Source organism: Neofelis nebulosa, chromosome 3, assembly GCF_028018385.1.
Source record: "Neofelis nebulosa isolate mNeoNeb1 chromosome 3, mNeoNeb1.pri, whole genome shotgun sequence".
NCBI lineage: Eukaryota > Metazoa > Chordata > Mammalia > Carnivora > Felidae > Neofelis > Neofelis nebulosa.
In genome coordinates, this window is record NC_080784.1 from 121,582,373 (window position 1) to 121,604,145 (window position 21,773).

A 21,773-nucleotide genomic window follows, 5' to 3' on the forward strand; every position below is an offset into this window, starting at 1 on the left:
TCATGCTCTGTCTCTCTCTGTCTCAAAAATAAATACACGTTAAAAAAAATTAAAAAAAAGTTAATTATATTTCATTAGTATCTTTTTAATGTCTGTAGGATCTGTTGTGATAGCCTCATTTCACTTTCCCAATATGGTTACGCTCGCTTTCCCTTTTTTCCAGTTCATTTTTGTCACAGTTTTATCAATTTTAGTTATGTTTTCAAATAACTAATTTTTGGTTTTGTTAATTTTTTTCTATTTTTCAACTCCTTCATTTTTTATTGATTTTTGATCTGAGCTTTACAGTTTTGCCTCTTACCTCTGCTTTCCACTTTCCAGTTTCCTGAAGTGGAAACCCACGTCACTGATCTTCAGCTTTTCTTCTTTTCTACTATTATATTTATAGCCATAAATTTACCTCTAAGTACTACTTTAGCTACATTCCACACATTTTGATATGTTGTATTTGCATAATTCATTCAGGTTGAAATATTTTCTTGTGATTTCTTATTTGACCTATGGGTTATTTTGAAATGTACTTAATTCCTAACTATTTTGAGAGGTATTTTTAATTTCTTAAATTCTAATTTCTTTTTGTTGTAGTAAGAGAATATAAGATTTCAAAAGACTGAAATTGTTCAGAGAACATACTATGAAGATTTCAAATGTTTTGAAACTTATTGAAACTTTTTTTTTTTTTTTTTTTAAAGTTTATTTATTTTTGAGACAGAGAGAGACAGAGCATGAACGGGGGAGGGTCCGAGAGAGAGGGAGACACAGAATCCGAAACAGGCTCCAGGCTCTGAGCAGTCAGCACAGAGCCCGACGCGGGGCTCGAACTCACGGGCCACGAGATCATGACCTGAGCCAAAGTCAGCCGCCCAACTGACTGAGCCACCCAGGCGCCCCTTGAAACTTTTAAAATAGCCCAACATATGTTCTATTTTGGTATACCTTCCATGTACACCTTAAACAAACATGTACTCTAATTTTTTTCCACGTCATGTCCTGTAAATGTCAATAGATTCCCTATTTATTCACTCCTTAACAACGTGTTTTTTTTTTATTAATTTAACTATGTTTATAAGAGTTGCTTTGAAGTCTTTGTTAAGATCAACAATAGGACCATTTCAGTTTTTATTGAGAGCTTTCTTTTTCTATGAATAACATTTTCTTAATCTTTGTATGTCTTCCTTTTTTTTTTAAGGAAAAGTATTTTTAGGAAACACTGAATACTGGAAATTATAGACAGTCAGCTGTATATTCTGGATTCTGTAATATTCCTTTAATAAGTAAGAAGTGTAAGTTCTTATTTTAGCAGGCAGTTTGATTATTGGCATGAACTTGTATGGGCCTGGTTTTATGCTGTTTTCAGTGTTGTCCTATAGACAGCCCAAGGTGTTTTCTAAAGCCTGCAGTGGGCCTGAGCCTACAAACTACCTTCCATGTGTATCTCGTAGGGGTTTGGTTTTAGGTTTGTTAGTGCAGGTCTAGAGGAGATCTCACTCTAAGTCATGGTCTTTAACCATTATATCTCTTGGATGTTACAGCAGGATACCAGGTGTTTTAACAAAGTTGTTAGGGAGACTTTTCTACTCTGGCGGGGCAAAATCTCCAACATCCCCAGTCTGGCTTTTCCCTGGTTCTGCTCAAACTCTAGTGTCTCTGTTCTGCTTTCAGTGTCCAGAAGCTGTTATCTTGTATGCATGAGTGGTCTTGCTCATCTCTTGGCTGCAGACTTGTGGAGTCCCTCACTCCTTCGGAAGCTACTTTTCTACAGAGTTACCTCCTCTTCAGTGACCCACACAGACATTCCAGGAGCTTTGGTTGCCCTGGACTCTGCTCATGTCTCTCATTTCAACAGGATTGCCTTGCTTTGTATGACTGCGTAAATTTTGTCGCTAGAATTACAGTCTTAGGCTGCTAACTGCCTACTCCCTGAAATCAACTGCCTCATATTTTTGCCTAGCATTAGTGCTGTGTACAGTGGGAGGGTTTGTCTGGTAGTACTTATCCCATTTTGGTTAGAAGGGGAACTAGCTGATTCCTAATTAAGACACCAGTGTTTAAAAGCACTGACTTTGGATTAAAAAAGAATTAGGCTGTAGTTTCTAATCTGTGCATTTTAGGGCTTTTTAGTTTTTCTTTCTTTCTTTCTTTCTTTCTTTCTTTCTTTCTTTCTTTCTTTCTTTTTTCAGAGAGGGCACAAGTGAGTGAGAGGCAGAGAGAGAGAATCCTAGGAGGGAGAGAAGGAATGAGAGAGGGAGAGAGAGAGACAGAGAGAGACAGAGAGAGAGAAAGTGGGGCTTGTGTTCTCCCAAAGCATTGCTGGTGCTCACCTGATGTAGGACTCGAACTCATGAACTGTGAGATCATGACCTGATTTGAAGTCAGATGCTTAATGACTGAGCCACCCAGGCACCCTGGGCTTCTTAGTTTCTTACAGTCTCAGTTTCCCTATTTATAAATTGGTAATAATGTCTACCTCAAAGGGTTATTATAAGAAATTAAAAAGATAATACTCGATGTATGGTAGATAGTCAAATATTAGCTGCTGCTACTACTACTTAATATTCCTTAGTCAAAGTATGTATACATATTTTTTACTATATAATTTTTTATATTGTTAAAATTTTAACCTTTTTCCACATTACAACAGAGATCTGTAGATCTCAGTTATCTGTAAATTAGCCCTGTGTTTATGAGCTTAATTATTTTAGAATGTGTATTTCTGTTTTTAGAAACCATTTATAAGATAGCTTAAAGAATTTTCTAGGAAAGAGTAGGAAACAATTTAATAATATGAAAATAATTTTTTCAGTTACGTTTCAACATGAAGCACTAGCTAAAATCCACGCAATCTTATTGAAAATGGAAAAGATGGAAATTTCAAGCTTTGCTAGTGGTTGTTAGTTTTTAATTATCTGTGCAGGGGTAAGGACTTGGGGAAGGAGTGGTCTGCTAGTGACAATATAATTTATTTTCAATTTTGGAATGTGATATTTATCTTTGGAGAAGATTTACCATCTTAATAATGTTTGGTTTGTGTTAACATTAAAACGAGTGTTTTTTTCCCTCCCGTGAGAGTGACTGTAAATTGTTAGCAAGGGGAATCTGCATTGCCAAGAAGCATGCTAGCTGCAGGGGAAAGCAACCTGAGATTTACAATTTAAAATGATCCACATGTGCACAATTGTGTGAACTGACTATATTGAGACTGTTCAACCTTATTAAAAAAGTATGACTCCTTAATAATTCAGTAATCTGTATAATGGTGTGTGTGTGTGTGTGTGTGTGTGTGTGTATAAACTGGAATGGAATTATTTGCAATTTTCATAGAAATCAAAGTAAAGAAACTAGCATTTATGGAAGGTTCATTCTGGGTCAATGAAGGTGAAAAATGTTCTACATGTTAACTTACACAACCCCTTCCAGATATATCTATAATCACTCCTGTTTTGCAGACAGGAACCTGAGTACCAGGCATTAAGACGCTCTCCAGTCCTGCAGCTGGGAAATGATGGCGTGCAGATTTGACTTCAGGCCTGGTTGACTCCACTCTATCGTTTTTGAATAAAAGACAAAGCTTACTTACCAGAGACATTTTCTTCTTCTGGCCTTTTCCCAATGATGCAATCTCGTAGCTGGCGTAGTTTTTCCTTGATGAGGGAATGACCAGAAAATAGAAGTGAAGAGTCACAAGTTTGTCATAGATGAAGATGAAAAACATCAACTACCGTTACCAGAACCATCATGACTATGTTGCACTAATTTGGTACTCACAGCATCCCAATCAGCCATCTTGGATACTTTAAATGTGTTATCGTACTTAATTTTCACAACTTCATGAAGTATATATGCCATCATCTCAGTTTACATAAATAGAAGCTGAGATTCGGAGAGGTTAAGTAACTTTTCCAAATCACAGAGTTGTTAAGTAGTAGAGTCAGCCCTGGGACCCAAAGCCCAATTCTTATGGGAGCCACTTTCCCAATCTAACACCAGAGGGCGCTACATTGGCTATGCTGTGTGCAAAAGCAAAAGTGTGACACATGGTGATTTGCTACTGCCTGAGCCCATCTCTAGCCTCTGTGGGGCACAACCTTTCTTACATATTTCTTTTAAGGACCAGGCACTTGGAAGCAAATGAGACATAACTGGATTCCCCTTCTTAGCTTGTCTGTGATCTTTCCTTGCTTTCCAAAACATTCTAGGTTGAACATTATCATTTTATCTAAAATGTAAAACAACATTAAAAAAAATCTTTTAGAAGAGAATCTAAGAATAGCCCTTTCTCCTAAGGGTTTCCTTTGAAACCTAGAAACCATGCTTCCTAAAAAGAGAGTTATTTTCATTGCCTTAAAGATCTTCTTCTATGAGTGGAGTAAATATTCTTCTTTAGGCATTCACTGGTTATAACAGGAGTGAGGAGAGTAAAAGGCAGTTTTTACCTTCTCACCCAGCTCACCTTCAACTCCAGGGGTTCTACATGGGTCTTAATTATTCTAGAAACTCTTCTATTATTAACTCTATGGTTGTGCCACTTTTCCTCTTATTTTCTTAGGATAATACCTCTATCAATAATAATGACATAACATTACAGTTACCCCTGACAGATTTATGTTCAGCATACAAATGAATGTTTTTGCAAGCTACAGGAGTAATATTTAAAAGTGTGTGAAGGGGCACCTGGGTGGCTCAGTCGGTTGAGCATCTGACTTCAGTTCAGGTCGTGATCTCGAGGTTTGTGATTTCAAGCCCCACCGGGCTTGCTGCTGTCAGCGCAGAGCCCGCTTTGGATCCCTACCCCCGCTTGCACTCTCTCAAAAATAAATAATTTTTTTTAAAAGAAAAGTGTGTGAAAATGAGTGTGTACATATATTGGGAAAATGAGGAGAACATCTATTTTTCTGTTATTCCGACTGTTGTCCAGCCCCTTATGTTAAGGACTAAGAAAACATAGGGAAAAAAACTCCTTGCAATTGGTCTTGGCAATAGTTTTTTGGATATGACACCGCAAAACACAAGCAAAAGAAGCAAAATTAGGCAAGTAGGACTACATCAACCTGAAAAGTGTCTACACAGCAAAAGAAATGATCAAGAAAATGAAAAGGCTACCTACAGAATGGGAGAAAATATTTGCAAATCATATATCTGATAAGAGGTTAATATCCAAAATACATTAAGAATTCAAATAACTCAATAGTGAGGCGCCTGTGTGACTCAGGCTGTTAGGTGTCTGACTTCGGCTCAGGTCACGGTCTTAATGGTTTATGGGTTTGAGTCCCATGGCGGGCTCTGTGCTGATAGCTTGGAGGCAAGAGCCTGCTTTGGATTCTGTGCCTCCTGTCTCTGTCCTTCCCCTGCTCCTTCTCTGTCTGTCTCTGTCTCTCAAAAATTAAAAAAAAATGTTAAAAATTAAAAAAAAAAAAATAACCCCCCCCCCCGCCCCAAATAACTTAGTAGCAAAAATCAAATAATCTAGTTAACAAATGGTTAGAGAAAAAAAATGAGCGGAGGGACTAAATACAGCATTTTTCAAAAATGACATACAAATGGTCAACAGGTATATGAGAAGGTGTTCAATATCCCTAATCAATAGGAAAATGCAAATGAAAACCACATTGAGGTATCATCACCTGACACCTGTTAAAAAGGTTATCATCAAAAAAGACAAGCGATAGCAAGTGTTGGCAGGATGTGGAGAAAAGGGAAACCTTGTTCGTTGTTGGTGGGAATGTAAATTGGTGCAGCCACTATGGAAAACAGTATGTAGGTTTCTTAAAAAATTAAAAATAGAGCTACATATGATCCAGTAATTCTGCTCTTCGGTGTATATCTGAAGAAAATGAAAATAGGATATTGAAGACATAACTGCACCCTCATGTTCACTGCAGGATTATTCGCAGTAGCCAAGATACAGAAACAACCTAAGCTTCTGTGAATGGATGAATGGACAAAGAAGGTGTGATTACATACATAAGCCATGAAAAAGAAGGAAATTCTGCAATTTGCAACATGAATAGACCCTGAGGGCATTATGCTAGGTAAAAAAAGTCAGAGAGAGAAAGAAAAACATGGTATGATACTGTTTATATGCAGAAGCTAAAAAAGCTGCACTCAGTGAGTAAAGTGGTGGTTACCAGTGACCAGGAAGTGGAGGGAAAGAGGTTGATTAAAGGGTAGATACTTCCAGTTGTAAGATAAGTAAGCTCTGGCGATTCAATGCACAACACAGTGATTATACTAAACAATACTGTATTATGTACTTGAAGTTGATAACAGGGTAGTCAATGTTCTCACCCAAAAGAAGAAATGATAGTTTTTTGATATGATGGAGATGTTAGGTAACACTCCGGTGGTAATCATTTTGCAATATGTAAGTGTGTGAAATCGACAAGGCGGTACACCTTAAGTTTATCCAATGATATCTCATTAAAGCTGGAAACATAAAACAAGAAAAGGACTGATTCACTAAACAGTATTCAAAGTTACTGAACTTTTGGCTTTTATGGAAAGCAGGCTGAGTGCTTGTTCCTTGACTTTACAGGTTAAATTTTGTTTTGTTTTGCGTAAACAGTAACTATATTCATTATCCCACTCTCCCTATATATTGGATAAGTCAGATCAGTCTAAAAGTAGTTAACAGACCACCTTAACTTCTTTCTAAAAGAATATTAAATATTAACACACACACAAATTAAAAACAACCAAGCCTTTCATAAAACAGCTAGTGAGAGAATTTTCAAGAAGGTATTTCAGTTGGATTCCTCTAAATTGTAAGCTTTATTATGATCTGAGGAGGGTGAAGTACAACGGGCTTATTTTCAGCAGAACTTGCAAGCTAACAAGGCTAGGAGAGTGGGTGTGTAGGTTGGCACTAAGGCACATTTTATCTGTTTCAGGCTAAGAGAGCTGTTTGATGGCGATGGCATTGGCCCAGACTGAGAAGCAGCACTGTCATTCTGATCATGAACTAAGATCAGTTGCAGAACTGCACAATCAGCATGTTTTCGCATCTGTTTGGCGAAACAGGCCCAGGTGCAGCCACCACCCACACAACCAGAGCTGCCCTTCGAGATAGGTGGCTTCTGAGAAGAAGTGATCTCAGATGCGCTGGGAAAGTCCCTTGCCTAAACTACCTTCTGCCTAGATGCCACATTTCTTTGGAGTTTCATCATTGGGATTCATTTTGCTGTTCTTTAAAAATGTTTTCCTACGCATTGTTTTTCAACAAAAATGATCCCTTGGGAAAGGTAGCATATTGAGCTATTAATGATTATTTGTACTTCGGCCTAAACTAGCTAATTAAATGTGTTTTATCAAACAGTTCCTGAGAACTGGTTTCTATGGCACTGGGGTTTTCTGTGATGAGAAGGAAAAACTGTTGGACTATTTAGGGAGTAGGAAAGCCTGTGGGATAAAACAGAATACACTCCTCATACCCCTCACCGAGGAATGTCATGGGATGTATATGGTATATTTTGTTTTCAGTCTCATCTCAGAACCACCTACTCTGATACCCTCTCAAGAGATACATTATATTTATAGAAGATAAGCTTATCTGAAGTTAATATGCTTGGCAGCATATCTCTATAAATCCTGACTTTATATGGGCTTTTCCCCCCCAAAGGTTAAGGGGAAGAGGAGAGAAAACTTGTTATATTTTGTTGAGGAATATTGCCTGACAGGATTTAAATCATTTTCTTCTTCCCTTTAAGTCTGGTCCACATAACACACTCTTCAGAATGTTGAGCACGTGTTAATGTAAAGATGCTTCACCTTAATATCAGCAATGAGATTCATAAAATATTCACTATACTAAGAACAGCCTAATAAGGTGATTAGGTGTTAGCTCTGATATAATGGGTCCCAGCATTGAGTTCACCAATGCTTTGTAAACATGAAATCTGGAAACATGAAATCTGGATGTTTGCAGCCATTTAATTGGTAGTTTGAAAACATTTTTTTTTTCCGTGGGTAGTTAAAATCAAACAAATAGTTACCTTGTTTCTTGTAAAAAGACTATGCATTTACAGACAGGCGCTGCCCGTGAGGTGAATGTTCCAGAAAGGACGGGGGTCATTATTACCTGCTGAATCATTTCCAGTTCAGTCTTTCCCATCTGCCAATGTTTAAATTTCTCTAGGGCTTCATCCACAGATAGTTTCCCATTCTTGACTTTCTCTTGAAGAAGGATGAGCTCTTCCTGCCCAGCAGCAAGGCAGTTCACAGTGGAAAAGGCCTGACTCTCCAGCCGAGCTCTGTCTACAATATGAGGGGAAGATGTTTTAACAAGAAGACTATATATGTCAATTGGGGGGAAAAACACTCTAAAAACAAATCAGTTGAGTTTCTTATTCCTGCCAGTCTACAAGCAGTCACTGAATAAATCTGTACAAAATTTTTAATGCATTTTGAAGGATTGTCGTGTCTGTCACCTAGGGTTATGGTAAAAAGAATGCGTGTCATCACTAAGAAACAGAAAACGGGACAGGTAGATAAAGAACAGTAGCAAAGTTCTGCATTTTACTAGCTGTGGGCAGTACCAATTTCACTTTCTTTTTGTGAGGATTATTTTTTTAAGGTTATTTATTTATTTTGAGAAAGAGAGAGAGTGGGGGAGGGGAAGACAGAGAAAGGGAGGGAAACAGAGAATCCCAATCAGGCTCTGTGCTATCAGCACAGAGCCTGACATGGGGCTTGAACTCACAAACAGTGAGATCATGACCTGAGCCGGAATCAGGAGCCAGATGCTTAACTGACTGAGCTGCCCAGACACCCTAGTGAGGATTATTTTAAATAATGTGCACAAAGTTCTTAGCATAGTGCCTGTCAAATGGTAAGCTAAATAAACATTAGCATTATTATCCATAATAAATATTTGTGGAATAAATGTGGAATAAACATTAGCTTTTGGAAAAGAGATCTCAACCAACATCCAAGTGTTATAAAGTTTTAGGAGCATTTGCAACTTTATTCCTGAAAGATTTAAAATAGGCAATTGCCGCTCATTTTGTAATGAACTGCTTTCTTTCCAAAAGAGTTTATTTTGCTCAGAACAATCAGAACATTGGGTGGTCCAACTTTCCATGTGTGGCTGCTAATGCCACACCATACATCAGCCTGAGCCACAGACCATGGGTGAAGTCAGTGCTTTATTTGTCCCACATGATGTTTAAAGACATAAGAGAAGCTACATGCCTTTAAGGATGCTATGTGCTCTCCAGACTATCCCAATCTTTATCCCTCTTTATGGTCACTGGGTGGCATCACACTTGTGTTAGCTGCCATGTCTGCAGAACTTAGTTGAGCTTGTACCTTCTTATTGATACATTTCTAATAAGTCCGACCTATTTCTTGTATTGTCTCAAGAAGGACCGGGTAACTCCTTAGCAGTCTATGTCTCATGCACTATCAAATCGAAATATGTTCACAGAGTCTAGGAGAGAATAGACAATCTAGCTGTGTACTGGTGAACTGTCCCTGAAGAATCACTCATTCCCCGGAGCCCATCTTCAAGAAAGAAATAGGCTAGCTAGACTGTCACTAGACCAGGCAGACAAGGACTTAGAAATGGAAGGGCATTCAAATTCTATAGTACTAAGGATTTGGTGATAGTGTTTGGATTGGTTAGTCTGGAAAACAGACTTTTCAAGTACTTGAGAGCAGGTTTTAAGTATTTCAAGGGGACTTGAACCTTGGGGTTGTCCTGGAATGACCTTTAGTAGCATCCTCAGTTTTGAGAAGGATTCTAGCAGGAAATCTTGAAATGGGGACACAGAGACCGTTCCTTTCTGAAAAGATTCGCATACACATAAAACTGCTCCACGGCCAATCATTTTGATTCCTACGGGGGCTTTCTTGGCTGTCTTTTCTTTCAGAAGTCCTCTTCCCCCAGCACTAACAAGATGTCAACAGATTCTACACTCTAACTCTTTTCCTTCAGGGATGACGGAGCATGAAATCCCAGGAGAATTGGAGAAGCACAAGTCAGCCAGAGGGCTCACTGGTTCAGTAGCCAAAAGCACAGATAACAATTGAGATCTTGCTTCTTATACCATTTGCTTTTGATAGGCCTCTGCAATCCACTCCAATTCATAAGGTACAGTTTTGCAAACGAATTCTATGTGCCATTCCTGCCAGAGTACGGACGTTTAGAGCCATCATTTAATAGCTAAGACATTTAACTAGCACCTCACTTCTGTCATCCCTTTGACTAAGTGTGAATGCATTTTTATCTCAAGTAACCCATGCAGCTGGATTTTCTCTTTTGTTTTAGTTATCTCAAGGAAAGTCTTCCTGGAAAACTGTACCAGCTTGTTTTGCTATATGTGCAGGTATAGCTAAATTCAGAAACTACTGAATCGTCTTAACAATATTCATTTCAGGGGCGCCTGGGTGGCTCAGTCGGTTAAGCGTCCGACTTGGGCTCGGGTCATGATCTCGCGGTTTGTGTGTTCGAGCCTCACATCGGGCTCTGTGCTGACAGCTTGGAGCCTGGAGCCTGCTTCAGATTCTGTGTCTCCCTCTCTCTCTGCCCCTCCCCTACTTGTGCTCTGTCTCTATCAAAAATAAATAAAAAATAAACAACAACAACAAACAATATTCATTTCAATTACCCTTCACCTTTCAAATTTTCACTACTAAAAAGTAAGTAAGATGACTTTTGGGGGGACAGAGTTCAGTCTTGTGTGGTTGTGCAGAGAGAACAAAAGAATGAAAGTTAAGAGTATCAGTTCTAGACAGATGAAGTTCTGGAAGTGAGCTGTTTATAATTAGACCAAGTTTACATACTTCAGCTTTTACTTACTACCCCCCCGCCATTAGCTATGACAAGTTGCAAAACAAAATGATTTAGGCACTTAAATCATCTTTCTTCCCAAGGGCAGACTAGTTAAACCAAAACGTGCAACCTGTAATTTTTAGTAGGGTGTGCAAAATTGCTTTAATGCACTTAGATCACTGTTTTATGGGGGATGGAAGGTTTTTTCTTTCCTCCTCCATTTTATATTTATTATTAGTTTATCTTCAGAAAAGTTAGTATGAGGTTAATGTAATTTTTGTTGAAACGGGTTTGCCAGATTGCTAACTGTACATATTGCAGACTTTTGGTCTCTTAGTGTAAAAACTTCAAGATAAACTACAGTTTCTAGAGTTTTAGTTTTTTTTGGATCAGTTTCTTTTTACAAGATTTTCTATTTAATCAAATATCACTCATATAAACATCAAATAACACTGTTCTGGTGAGTGTATGAATCTTCAGATTAGGTAAGAGAGAAAATTGAGCTTTTCATTAAAATTATTTCTATTACTGAGTGACTGGGTAGAAGAACATTTTTTTACTGAAAATTTGATAGGAAACAACTTGATTGCCCAATAACAAAGAATTTAAAGTATGAAATATTTACTTAACAAATACTAAGTGATCATTAAAATAATAACAATAATTAAAAAGATCATGTGGCAATATAGAAAGTGCTTATCATATCACAATAAGTACAAAAGCAGGATATTAATTTGTATATACAGTAAAATGTTAATGATATAAATGTTTTTCATAAGATAAAGCATGGAAGGAAATTATCTTAAGATGACACAAGTTGTTCTATTGTGATGGTATCAGAGATTACTTTTTTCTGGAATTTCTGTGATTCTTAACTTCCAGCTTTCTGTGATGATACAGGATATGGTTTTTGCAGTAAGAAACTCTCTCCCATTCTGCTAATAGGCTTTCCCATGGAATACATACCATTCCAAGCCATGGCAGATACACTATACCAATGGCATACCATACTGTATCATCTTGCCATATTATTTTGTGAGTAATTGGAAAGAATCTGTCGGTAATGAAACTGAGACACCCAGCGACCAAGATTTAAATCTGAAGTTATTTTTTGTTCTACAGCTAGGGAACTGGCAAGTAAATTAACTCTGGGGCACATGGGTAAATTAGGAGAGACCTGGAGTGTTGAATTATTGGTAAGTTCCAGGCAAAGTATCTACATCTCTTGAAATTAGGGCTGCATATTGACAGAACTCCTCCCTTGACTTAACTTGAGTTTGGCTCCTCTGAGACCTCTTTCCAATGAGGCTTCACCTTTTGTACTTGCCTGTCTGTCTTCCTATTGCTCAATTTTCATAAGAATCTTCTAAGTTTGTTTAGTCAGGGTCCCCCACCCTTGATACCTGGTTACCTTCAGTATCTGATTGGGTTCCTTGACCTTCCATCGCCCCCTAGGTGATATCTGATCACCTTGCCCTGCCTTCAGCAAGAGCCCTGTTAGGCCAACTTAGCCAGTATTCTCTTACCCCTGTGTTTCCTCTTAATAATTTTCCACATACTAAAAATACTAGTTTCTGACTTTTGTTACAAAGACTACATAACATATGTGTGTATATCTATCTATCTATCTATCTATCTATCTATCTATCTATATCTGTATATACACACATATATCTATATACACACATGCAATATGAAGTGATTTGGAAAGTACATATTTTCTTTTAAAATAAATTTCAGAGATATAATTTATCTTATATATTTTTGGTTACTAAGTCATGAAGGAAAGGGCATGATTTTAGTTTTGTATTTTCTTCTAGTTCCTAGACCATTTTATATATATATATATTTTTTTTTTTTTTAACGTTTTTTATTTATTTTTTTTGGGACAGAGAGAGACAGAGCATGAACGGGGGAGGGGCAGAGAGAGAGGGAGACACAGAATCGGAAACAGGCTCCAGGCTCCGAGCCATCAGCCCAGAGCCTGACGCGGGGCTCGAACTCACGGACCGTGAGATCGTGACCTGGCTGAAGTCGGACGCTTAACCGACTGCGCCACCCAGGCGCCTAGACCATTTTATATTATTTGAGCATCGAATTCAGGTTATGATTTGTTGCATTACATATTTTTTATCACCAGCATTTACATTCACATTTTTAAAGTATATTTACAGGAATTATTTACATTTTTATTTATTTTTGAGAGAGAGAGAGAGAGAGAGCGAGAGAGCACGTGTGTGAGAGAGAGTAGGGATGGAGCAGAGAGTGAGGGAAACAGAGGATCCCAAGCGGTTCTGTGCTGAAAGCAGAGAGCCTGATGAGGGCCTCGAACTCATGAACAGTGAGATCATGACCTGAGCCGAAGTCAGATGCTCACCTGACTCAGCCACCCAGGCAACCCTACAATAATTATTTAAATGCAATTCCATGTTTTATTGAATTCATTATTCACCACAAATTCTTTGATACCATAAGTTCTCTTTAAGCTTTTTATTTTGCTTAGTCTCTTATTTATTCATAATATATTTCGGGTAATACTTTCATGACATAGAAATTCTAATTTTTCTAAAACCTTGGTTATCCAAAAGCTGCATTTGTTTTCTCCTTACAGGCATGAAATACCACACTAAAGATAAACTTCTTAAGCTGCAATATTTTCCTAATAAACTGTGTAATCCGTTATCTCATATTTTTGTTACACAGATTCTCTGTTTTTTTAAAACTGATTTTGATTTTAAAAAGTTTTTTTTAATGTTTATATTTATTTTTGAGACAGAGAGACAGAGCATGAGTGGGGGGAGTGGCAGAGAGAGAGGGAGACACAGAATCCGAAGCAGGCTCCAGGCTCTGAGGTGTCAGCACAGAGTCTGATGCTGGGCCCAAACTGGTCAACCATGAGATCATGACCTGGGCTGAAGTTGGACGCTCAACTGACTGAGCCACCCAGGCGCCCCTGATTTTGATTCTTTTTAAATAGAAAATCTAAGTTAACATATCTTCTCAATACTTTAGGATTGTTTCTTCATCTTTATAATTAAAAAGATTTGCGAGGGTGCTTTTAAATTTCCTTATTGTTTTATGGGTCACAGTTAACCTATATTGAGCCCCACATCCTTGTTCTATAAAGCTTTGTTTAGCTATGCCATTGACTGCATTCTGTATTCTATTTAAAACAAACAAATCTATTATACGTGAGTTGGATCTCTCTTCTCCATTTCTTCTGATTGTTTCTGGTCTATCTATGTATTGAGAACAAACTCTTCTCCAATTATGTTCTCAACTTCAATAACTTGATTTTTATCCACCATCAGGTGTTTTTGTTGTGACCAGTGTGGATTTTAACTTGCTGCTGAAATTTTAGCTTCTAAGCTTATTTTATTTTTACCATACTTCCTTTTGTCACTAGATCTCTTTTCTGCATGTCATATATTTCATATCATCCTGCCCTCTCACCTAAAATGTCTTTCATATATTTTGCTTTCGTCTTAGCCTGGCCTTCATCCCAGACTTTCTACTGCTGTTTCTTCTCTATATTTTCAATTTGTGTGTGAGTTCACACTTTTCTGAAAAATTCCTTATTGACAGGTGTCAGGTACTGAACCTGAAAGTTGAATAGTTTAGCTTAAATTTAATAAATGAAAATTCAAAATAATCCATACTTCTTTACAGTTACTACCTTAAAGCAATTTTCTACACAGTTAAAATATTTGTAAAAACTTCAGATTAAAAGAATTACAAATTGTGAGTTGAAATGTTCTGTGTGTGTGTGTGTGTGTGTGTGTGTGTGTATTTCCCATTATCTACGTTTTGATGGCATGGTGCTTTGTGAGAAGATATATGACAATCTTACTAATGAAACAAATCACTTACAGAAGTATAATTATCCTGAGTCTTCCATGAATAAATTACCTTGCCTTTTCCTTGGAGTGGTTTTTGAAGTTCTCATATTATTTGTTCTCTTCCTCAGTCCTTCTTGAAAGAGAACATATCTATAGAATCATGTTCACCAGGAGATTTAGTGTTTATTTATCCTTTGCTTCTATTCCTTGTGTTCACTCAGATTTTGTTCTCTGCTCTAGGTTGCAGAGGACATTGGTCACTGCAGTTCACAACTCAGGATCCCAGGGTTTAGCACATTTGTTAGGGCAGCTTTGTCATACACAGGTGAAACATAATCCCTTGGCGCTGTGTACTGATAGGTCTGTAAGCAACTAACTCCCGGCATCAATTACTATACGAATTCTTCTTGCCCATGTGATCCTTCCACCACAGAGCTTTATTTGGTGGTCTCAGGATGCAAAGTATAACATTAAATCCCTCCTCCTCACTTTTTACTGTGGGCTATTGACACATCTCCAAAAGCAGGCAAGAACTCAGTTATTACACAAGTTTTTCCAGGTCTGACTTCAACAACAACAACAACAACAAAATTTTTATGAAAATGTAAATGTATTATACTGAAAAAGATAACTGAGGCCATTATTCTTTTATGGAGTACAAATGACCACATTTTGATAATCCTCTGTCTTTCCTTTTTAATATATCCAATGCTAGCAAAAACAGCCTGGTGAAAATTCCTCAGAGACCAGCATTCTCGTTTCCCCCATGTTAAGGGCAATATCACCATTTCTCCAGGTCTCCTACTTACAGAAAGTTTGGGTATTTCACACTTATCAGACTGTTTCAGCACTGGGCATTTGGAGAACACAAACAAGATGTGTTCCCTGACTATATCTTTCCCATGAGCATTCACACTCCCTGAAAAGGCCAGCCAATAATGACTTTTCAGTCTGTATTGAAGAATCAGTGGGCAGACAGAGACTATACCAGGGGCTAGGCAGATAGTTACTGAGCAGAGAAGATTTAGTGCCTGAGTATTAAACACATGTGAATAGTTTTCATTATGCAAAATAAATATGCTTTCCTTCATGTTTTTATTGACATGATTCTCTTGATACACCTTTTATTTTTTCACTTTTTATAGAATTATGAGTCTACAGGGATGTGTCTCAAATATAAGAAAACATGGAAAGCATGATAATAAATGGTAACAGCAAAAGTCGTCTTGTAGCAAATGATACAGGAATATACTAGGGAGTGGTTGGAGTTTTTACCTGAAATTTGAAATTAAGCATGGTTTAAACATGGCAAAAATTAAAATTATATTGTGCAGATGATTTCTGAAATATAACACACTTAGTGGCCAAATTTGACCACAATGTGGCCTTCAGAAAAGTTTCTTTTGGTTATATTTTCTCTTTGGCATGTTGGTTTTAAGATTGTTGCTCATTACTATTCTCATGTGTTCCATTTTTAGCCATGTCTAAGGTAGGACTTAGGCAACCAAATTTTAGAAGCTCCACAAATGATTCTTAGGCTCATCAAGGGCTGGGAGTCACTGAAAATAGGCAGGTAGTTAGCATGGACATGTTCCCCCTACCTCCCATCTGACCCCATCTTCCAAAGAAATGGTTTGCCTTCCCAGAGTGACAGCAATAGCACACTCTTGATGAGATTCATTATTTAACTGTGTGACTGAGGAGATCTGTGTATGTGACCCACAGTCACAGGAAGGCAGTTCAGAATGTTAGGAGTGCTAAACCTCATTAGCTGCTACATATCATATTTGAGGTAAGACTACACTAATGATATGCCGATGATTCTGGTGAGGATAGAAAAGGCCCCTTGGCATAGTCCAAGAAAAAAAATATAACAGAGGGAAAAGAAAAGGTGTAACAGGTCTGGGAGATGTGAGCATCCTAGACTATTATATGATTTTTAAGGCCGGGAAAATTAACCAGATATTTCCATGTCTTTGAAGAAGCAGCCCTTACATTCCTCCAGCCCTCTTTGACTTGATCGCGTTCCCTAGTGGTCTTCTAATTACTAATACTATTTCATAGAAACTTTATTCTTTGGTAGGGGCCTAATGAATCCAAGCATTCCAGTCACTGGGAAGGAAACTTCCCCTAGTATAGATTTAATAAATTGAAAGTAAGGGTTATCAATCAGTCCTCTATGAGTGTCATTAACATGACTCAGCCTTCAAAACTCTGATCAACTTCAAACCCACTGACAAAATTCAGTTCTCTGGCTTGCAATGTTTTTTTTTTAATTTTTTAAAATGTTTATTCATTTTTGAGAGAGAGAGACTGCATGAGTGGGGGAGGGGCAGAGAGGGAGGGAGACACAGAATCTGAAGCAGGCTCCAGGCTCTGAGCTGTCAGCACAGAGCTCAACGCAGGCCTCAAACCCACGAACCGTGAGATCATGACCTGAGCTGAAGTTGACCTAAGCTGAGCGTAAACTAATGAGCCACCCAGGTGCCTCTCTGAATAAACCCTTGACCACTCTGAGAAGTTCAGTTTTGAGAGAGGGGGAATGTGCTAGCAGCATATTCTGTGATACCACTCTGGCATTTTTCTAATTTCAAAACCAACTCAGGAATACAGATTTTAAGACTGTATTTTGATGGAAACTTTTATCTGTGAGCCAAAATCCTCACCATTTTCCTTATATTTTTTCAGGATGTGAAAATTGAGTTGAAGAAATCTGTTAAGTTTCCATGGAAATGGTGCCAATTAATTTTTTCTGTTCCTCAGGAAAATTCCTTGACTTAGCAATAATGTAACTTCCTGGCAATCCCTTGGCAGTCTTGAATGTAGGGCATCTGAAACACTTATAATTTCAGAGGGAAAATAGTTGGCTCTTGTAATCCCTTTTTCTTCCAGCATATAGTGAAAGAATTAAATAATTTCTTTAACCTTCCTTAGAGAACCTGTTTAGTCCCTTTAGAAAATCTTGATTCTGACAAACATTTCAGAAAAGGGCCTTTTGCTTTTTGTTTTGTTTTGTTCTGTTTGGCGAAGCAGGTACTGCTCTTCTTATTAGGCCATGAAATCCCAGGATAGTTAAAGAGTAATCACTAATTCAGTAATAAGCAGTTTTGATCACCTAGTATGTCCCATGGCCTGGATGGTCATAAATATCTGAAACGGTTTAGAGAAAAATGGTTGGACAGAGTAAACCCTTTGGGGTACTTAATTCTTTAATTTTAAAATCTTCCCAATTATTCTTAATTATCTCTTCTCCTACTAGATTCTGATTTCCCTGAAGACTGCAGTAATCAAGGAGGTTTTCCAACATTCTATGAGGTTTAATGTTCCTCTTCTCCTTGCAATAGAACAATATTCTTTTCTGTTCTGCAGAATTACTGATGTCCTCGGTTGGTGGGATCTAGGGAAACTGGTCTCAGGTGACTAATCTCAAATATTATCAATAAGTTGGATTTAAATATCTAGAGAGAAAAAATTCATCCCAAATTTGATTAAAATTTCAGCATCCTCGCCCTAAAATCATTTAAAAAAATCTAGTGATTGTTGACCTTGATGAAACCAATTAGGTAACAAGAGATGGGCAGAATTTGATCCAATAAAATATTTTATAATTAGGTTCTTGTTTCCTTTCACTGTCCCCTTTTTTTCTGGTACAGAAGAGACTAGTTTTCTGTTCATACAATAGAAGAATGATTGGTCTCTTTTAGGCTTCATGGACACTACAGCTTTTCCTTAGGCTGCTCTCTAGGGGAAAGCCAGAGGACAACTGGTAAGAGCAAGAATTCCAAGGATCTTTTATTATTTTTGCTATTTGTCAGCTTCCTTCATCTCTGGTGGCCTTCTTCACGTTTCCCCCTTCATTCCAACAGCGTTTAATTAAAACATGAAAATTGGATAATTTATTTAAAAATGCTTCAGGGAAATATTCTCCTAAAGAGCTCAAAGCACCCCTTCTCTTTATTCTTTCCCAAATGCTGTGAGGTATGTGGGGGAGTCCTGATAGGAATAATCTCTACTTTGTTAATCCTGAAGGAACTGTTTGATTCTCCTTGTACAATGATCTCATATGGAGTTCTGCACTTATTTCTTGAGACAGGTATAAAGGTCCAGTGGAAGGATAATGGTACCTTAAAAAGAATAATCTTTTCCCTCATATTAGTGAATCACTAGAAATGGAAAGTGCCAAATAGAGGGTTTTTTTTGGCATATAAATTTGTTAGCAGTGTATCTATGGGTTCAGGGAGGACCAGAAATTCTGCTTTATTATGTGCTGCATTCAAGCATCATGTACTTAATTGGGAGAATGATCTAAGTACAACCTTGCTGCCATTGGAAATGCCACTTGAAGTGATGGATGAAGATCTCTCATTTAAGGACACACCTTTGTTAGGAAGACAATCCATGGCTGTCTTAGAAGCAAGTCCACTGAGGTTGTGTATTTTTTTTTTTAATGTTTATTTGGTTTTGAGACATGGGGGAGAGGGGGCAAAGACAGAGGGAGCCAGAGGATCTGAAATGGGCTCTGTGCTGACAGCCCAGAGCCCAATGCGGAGCCTGAACTCATGAGCCACGAGATCATGACCTGAGCAGAGGTAACAACACACTTAACTGACTGAGCCACCCAGACACTCCAAGGTGGTGTATTTAACAGCTTGGTGGTGTTAGAAGTTGGTGCAGTCAGTGCCTAGCCATCTCTATCATGGCACAAAAGGAAACTGGCTAGGGGGGTGTTTAGTGGCTGCTGTGAGATAACCTCTTGATTTTATTTTAATGTCTCTCTCAATAATTCACTGGTAGCAATTTCAAGGCAATGCTGTTTGGACTGAAGTTATTTTCGGATATTTATGACCATCCAGTCCATGGGACATACTAGCTGATCAAAACTGCTTATTACTGAATTAGTGATTAGTCTTTAACTATCCTGGGATTTCATGGTATAATAAGAAAATATCTGAAAAGGTTTAGAGAAAAATGGTTGGACAGAGGTTAAAAGCATCAGCACGTGCTCACTGGTGATCAGAGCCAGCCCCCTACATCTGTCACCTTTTACATTTCTCACTTTTGAACTTTAACCAAGCCCTTATTATCGGGGTGGGGGGGTGGGGGGGAGGATCACAATAAATAACCCACTAGAGTTTCTCTTTTCAATAGGAACCACGGATGTCAGGGTAAACCAGAGGCAGCTGCCTCTTTGTAGAGCAAGAGGAAAATTTTTCCACTGTGTGTGATGTCTCTATACCTTCAGTATTCAGCTCTTTTCTGCATGACAAGTAAGTGTTCTCCAAAATGCTGGATCAAGTGCTGAAGGCAAGAGAATAGTGAGAAAAGGGCACCGTCTTTGAATGGAGTTCAGTGCAGAGTACAGACATCCCACGCTGGTTCCCTTCATTGCGGAATCAATCATCTGTCCGCCACTGCCCCCAATTTACGTTCCAGAGGCTACTCTCTCTAAAGGCCTATAAAAGCATGGTCCCCATGCATGTTAGAGGATTTGTCTTCCTTGACCTTCCTAGAGCCCTGCTAACAACATCATCAACATCACCACAAACATTCTCACAAGGCTGTTTCTTGCCTTTATAAATTGCAATAATTTTCTTGTATTAATCTTATTATGGCAAAATTATATTTGGGCAAGACACTAATTTAAGAGTAAAACTCATCAGGCACACAGTTATTATTACTATTGTTTGTTTTACAATTATTTTCTTCTATCCTCGGAGACTTTATTCAATATTCATAAGGCTTCTTTAGATCTTGCTTAGAGATTATTAAATAAACTGAAGCTCACGTGAATACCTTGTCTCTTAGGACCGTGGAACCTGTCACCATCAGATTGTCTTCTGGCTGTCTTTTGTTGAAACACTGTAAAAAAAAATAGCGCATAATATTTATAGAACACAAACATAAAAAAGAACAGAGCGTGGAATTCTCCAGGAAACCAGAACACGATACTTCATTTTCCTTAGCAGCAATTCTTGGATTGTATTATTTTGAGTAGGAGGATTATTAAATTTACAATTTTCTCATTTGTGCAGCTTATCAGTCATTTCAGAAAGCATTTTCTTTAGGCAGAATAGTGCAATGCTGATGGAACACCTCGTTAAACTACTTAAATCAAGACATGATTCCATTTTGATATCAGGCAAAGATAAAAGGTGCGGTGTGCTAAAAATGATAAATGTTAAAATCACATGAGAAATCCCATTTGCACAGAAATTACTCATGCTGACTTTTGGTGATAAGCAAGGATAATGACTGTTTCTTCTTAAACAGATGAAAAGACTGCTGTATCTCACAGATGTAATAATAAAAAAAGACACTTTATTCTTGCATCACCTAGCTAGACCTCAGATATTAAAGCGGCTTATTCGAATTACTTCATTATCTGAAAAGTGCTTTGTTCTCGTTTATTATTTCTCACACGAAATTCCGTGAGACAAGTCAGCATTACTCACCTCATTTTGCAGAGAAAGATAAAATTGATTGTTTAATATCTATTGAGCACCCACAAAGTTCCGTATAACTCTGGCATTTGTTAGTGAAAAAGTCTATACCCTTTACAACTTGACGTTAGAAAATTGAACATCCCAGGGTTTGTTCCATTTATTTTTTATGGGGAGTCTGAATTACAGGGTCTGGGAACTGCAAGAGGACTTGGAAATTTACACCAACCTCATATGTTTAAAGATGAGGGAAGGGGAAGTTTTACTAACTCGTAAAAGGGCTAAGTAATTTTACAATAATCCCAGAACTGTTGTTAGTAGAAATGTGATTTAGAGCCTCAAGCCTTTAACTGCAATCTGTTGCTTGGTTCTCCATAGCACTGCTGTCTCTTCTCTTCCATAACTATTTCCCTTTAAAGATAAAGAAGGAGCTGGAGGGAGGGGATTCAAAGGAAACTTTGAGCATTTCCAGCACACTGTGTCTCATTCTTAGCAGCTCATCAGGATTTCCTGGGACAATGGAGTGGAGGCAAGTGACAGTGGGAGTGGTCCAGCTGGACAGTGCTTGACCACTCTGGTTGGAAGATGCATCCCAGGAGTTGTTTTATATCCTTATCTTTTTTTTTTTTTAAAAATTTTTAATGTTTATTTTTGAGAGAGAGACACACACAGAGTGCGAGTGGGGGTAGGGCACAGAGAGAGAGGGAGACACAGAATCTGAAGCAG

At 37.9% G+C, this 21,773-nt stretch overlaps 1 protein-coding gene across 1 annotated transcript in view; it reads right to left on the reverse strand.

Moving 5' to 3' along the window:
* Positions 1 to 21,773, reverse strand: part of BANK1 (B cell scaffold protein with ankyrin repeats 1) — a 309,831-nt gene that overhangs the window by 5,314 nt on the left and 282,744 nt on the right. The window contains exons 11-13 of the mRNA XM_058721799.1: positions 20,401 to 20,466; positions 8,075 to 8,250; positions 3,578 to 3,641 (exon numbers count right to left, since the gene is read on the reverse strand). Coding sequence (XP_058577782.1) covers positions 3,578 to 3,641; positions 8,075 to 8,250; positions 20,401 to 20,466 — 306 coding nt within the window. The remainder of the gene's footprint in view (positions 1 to 3,577; positions 3,642 to 8,074; positions 8,251 to 20,400; positions 20,467 to 21,773) is intronic.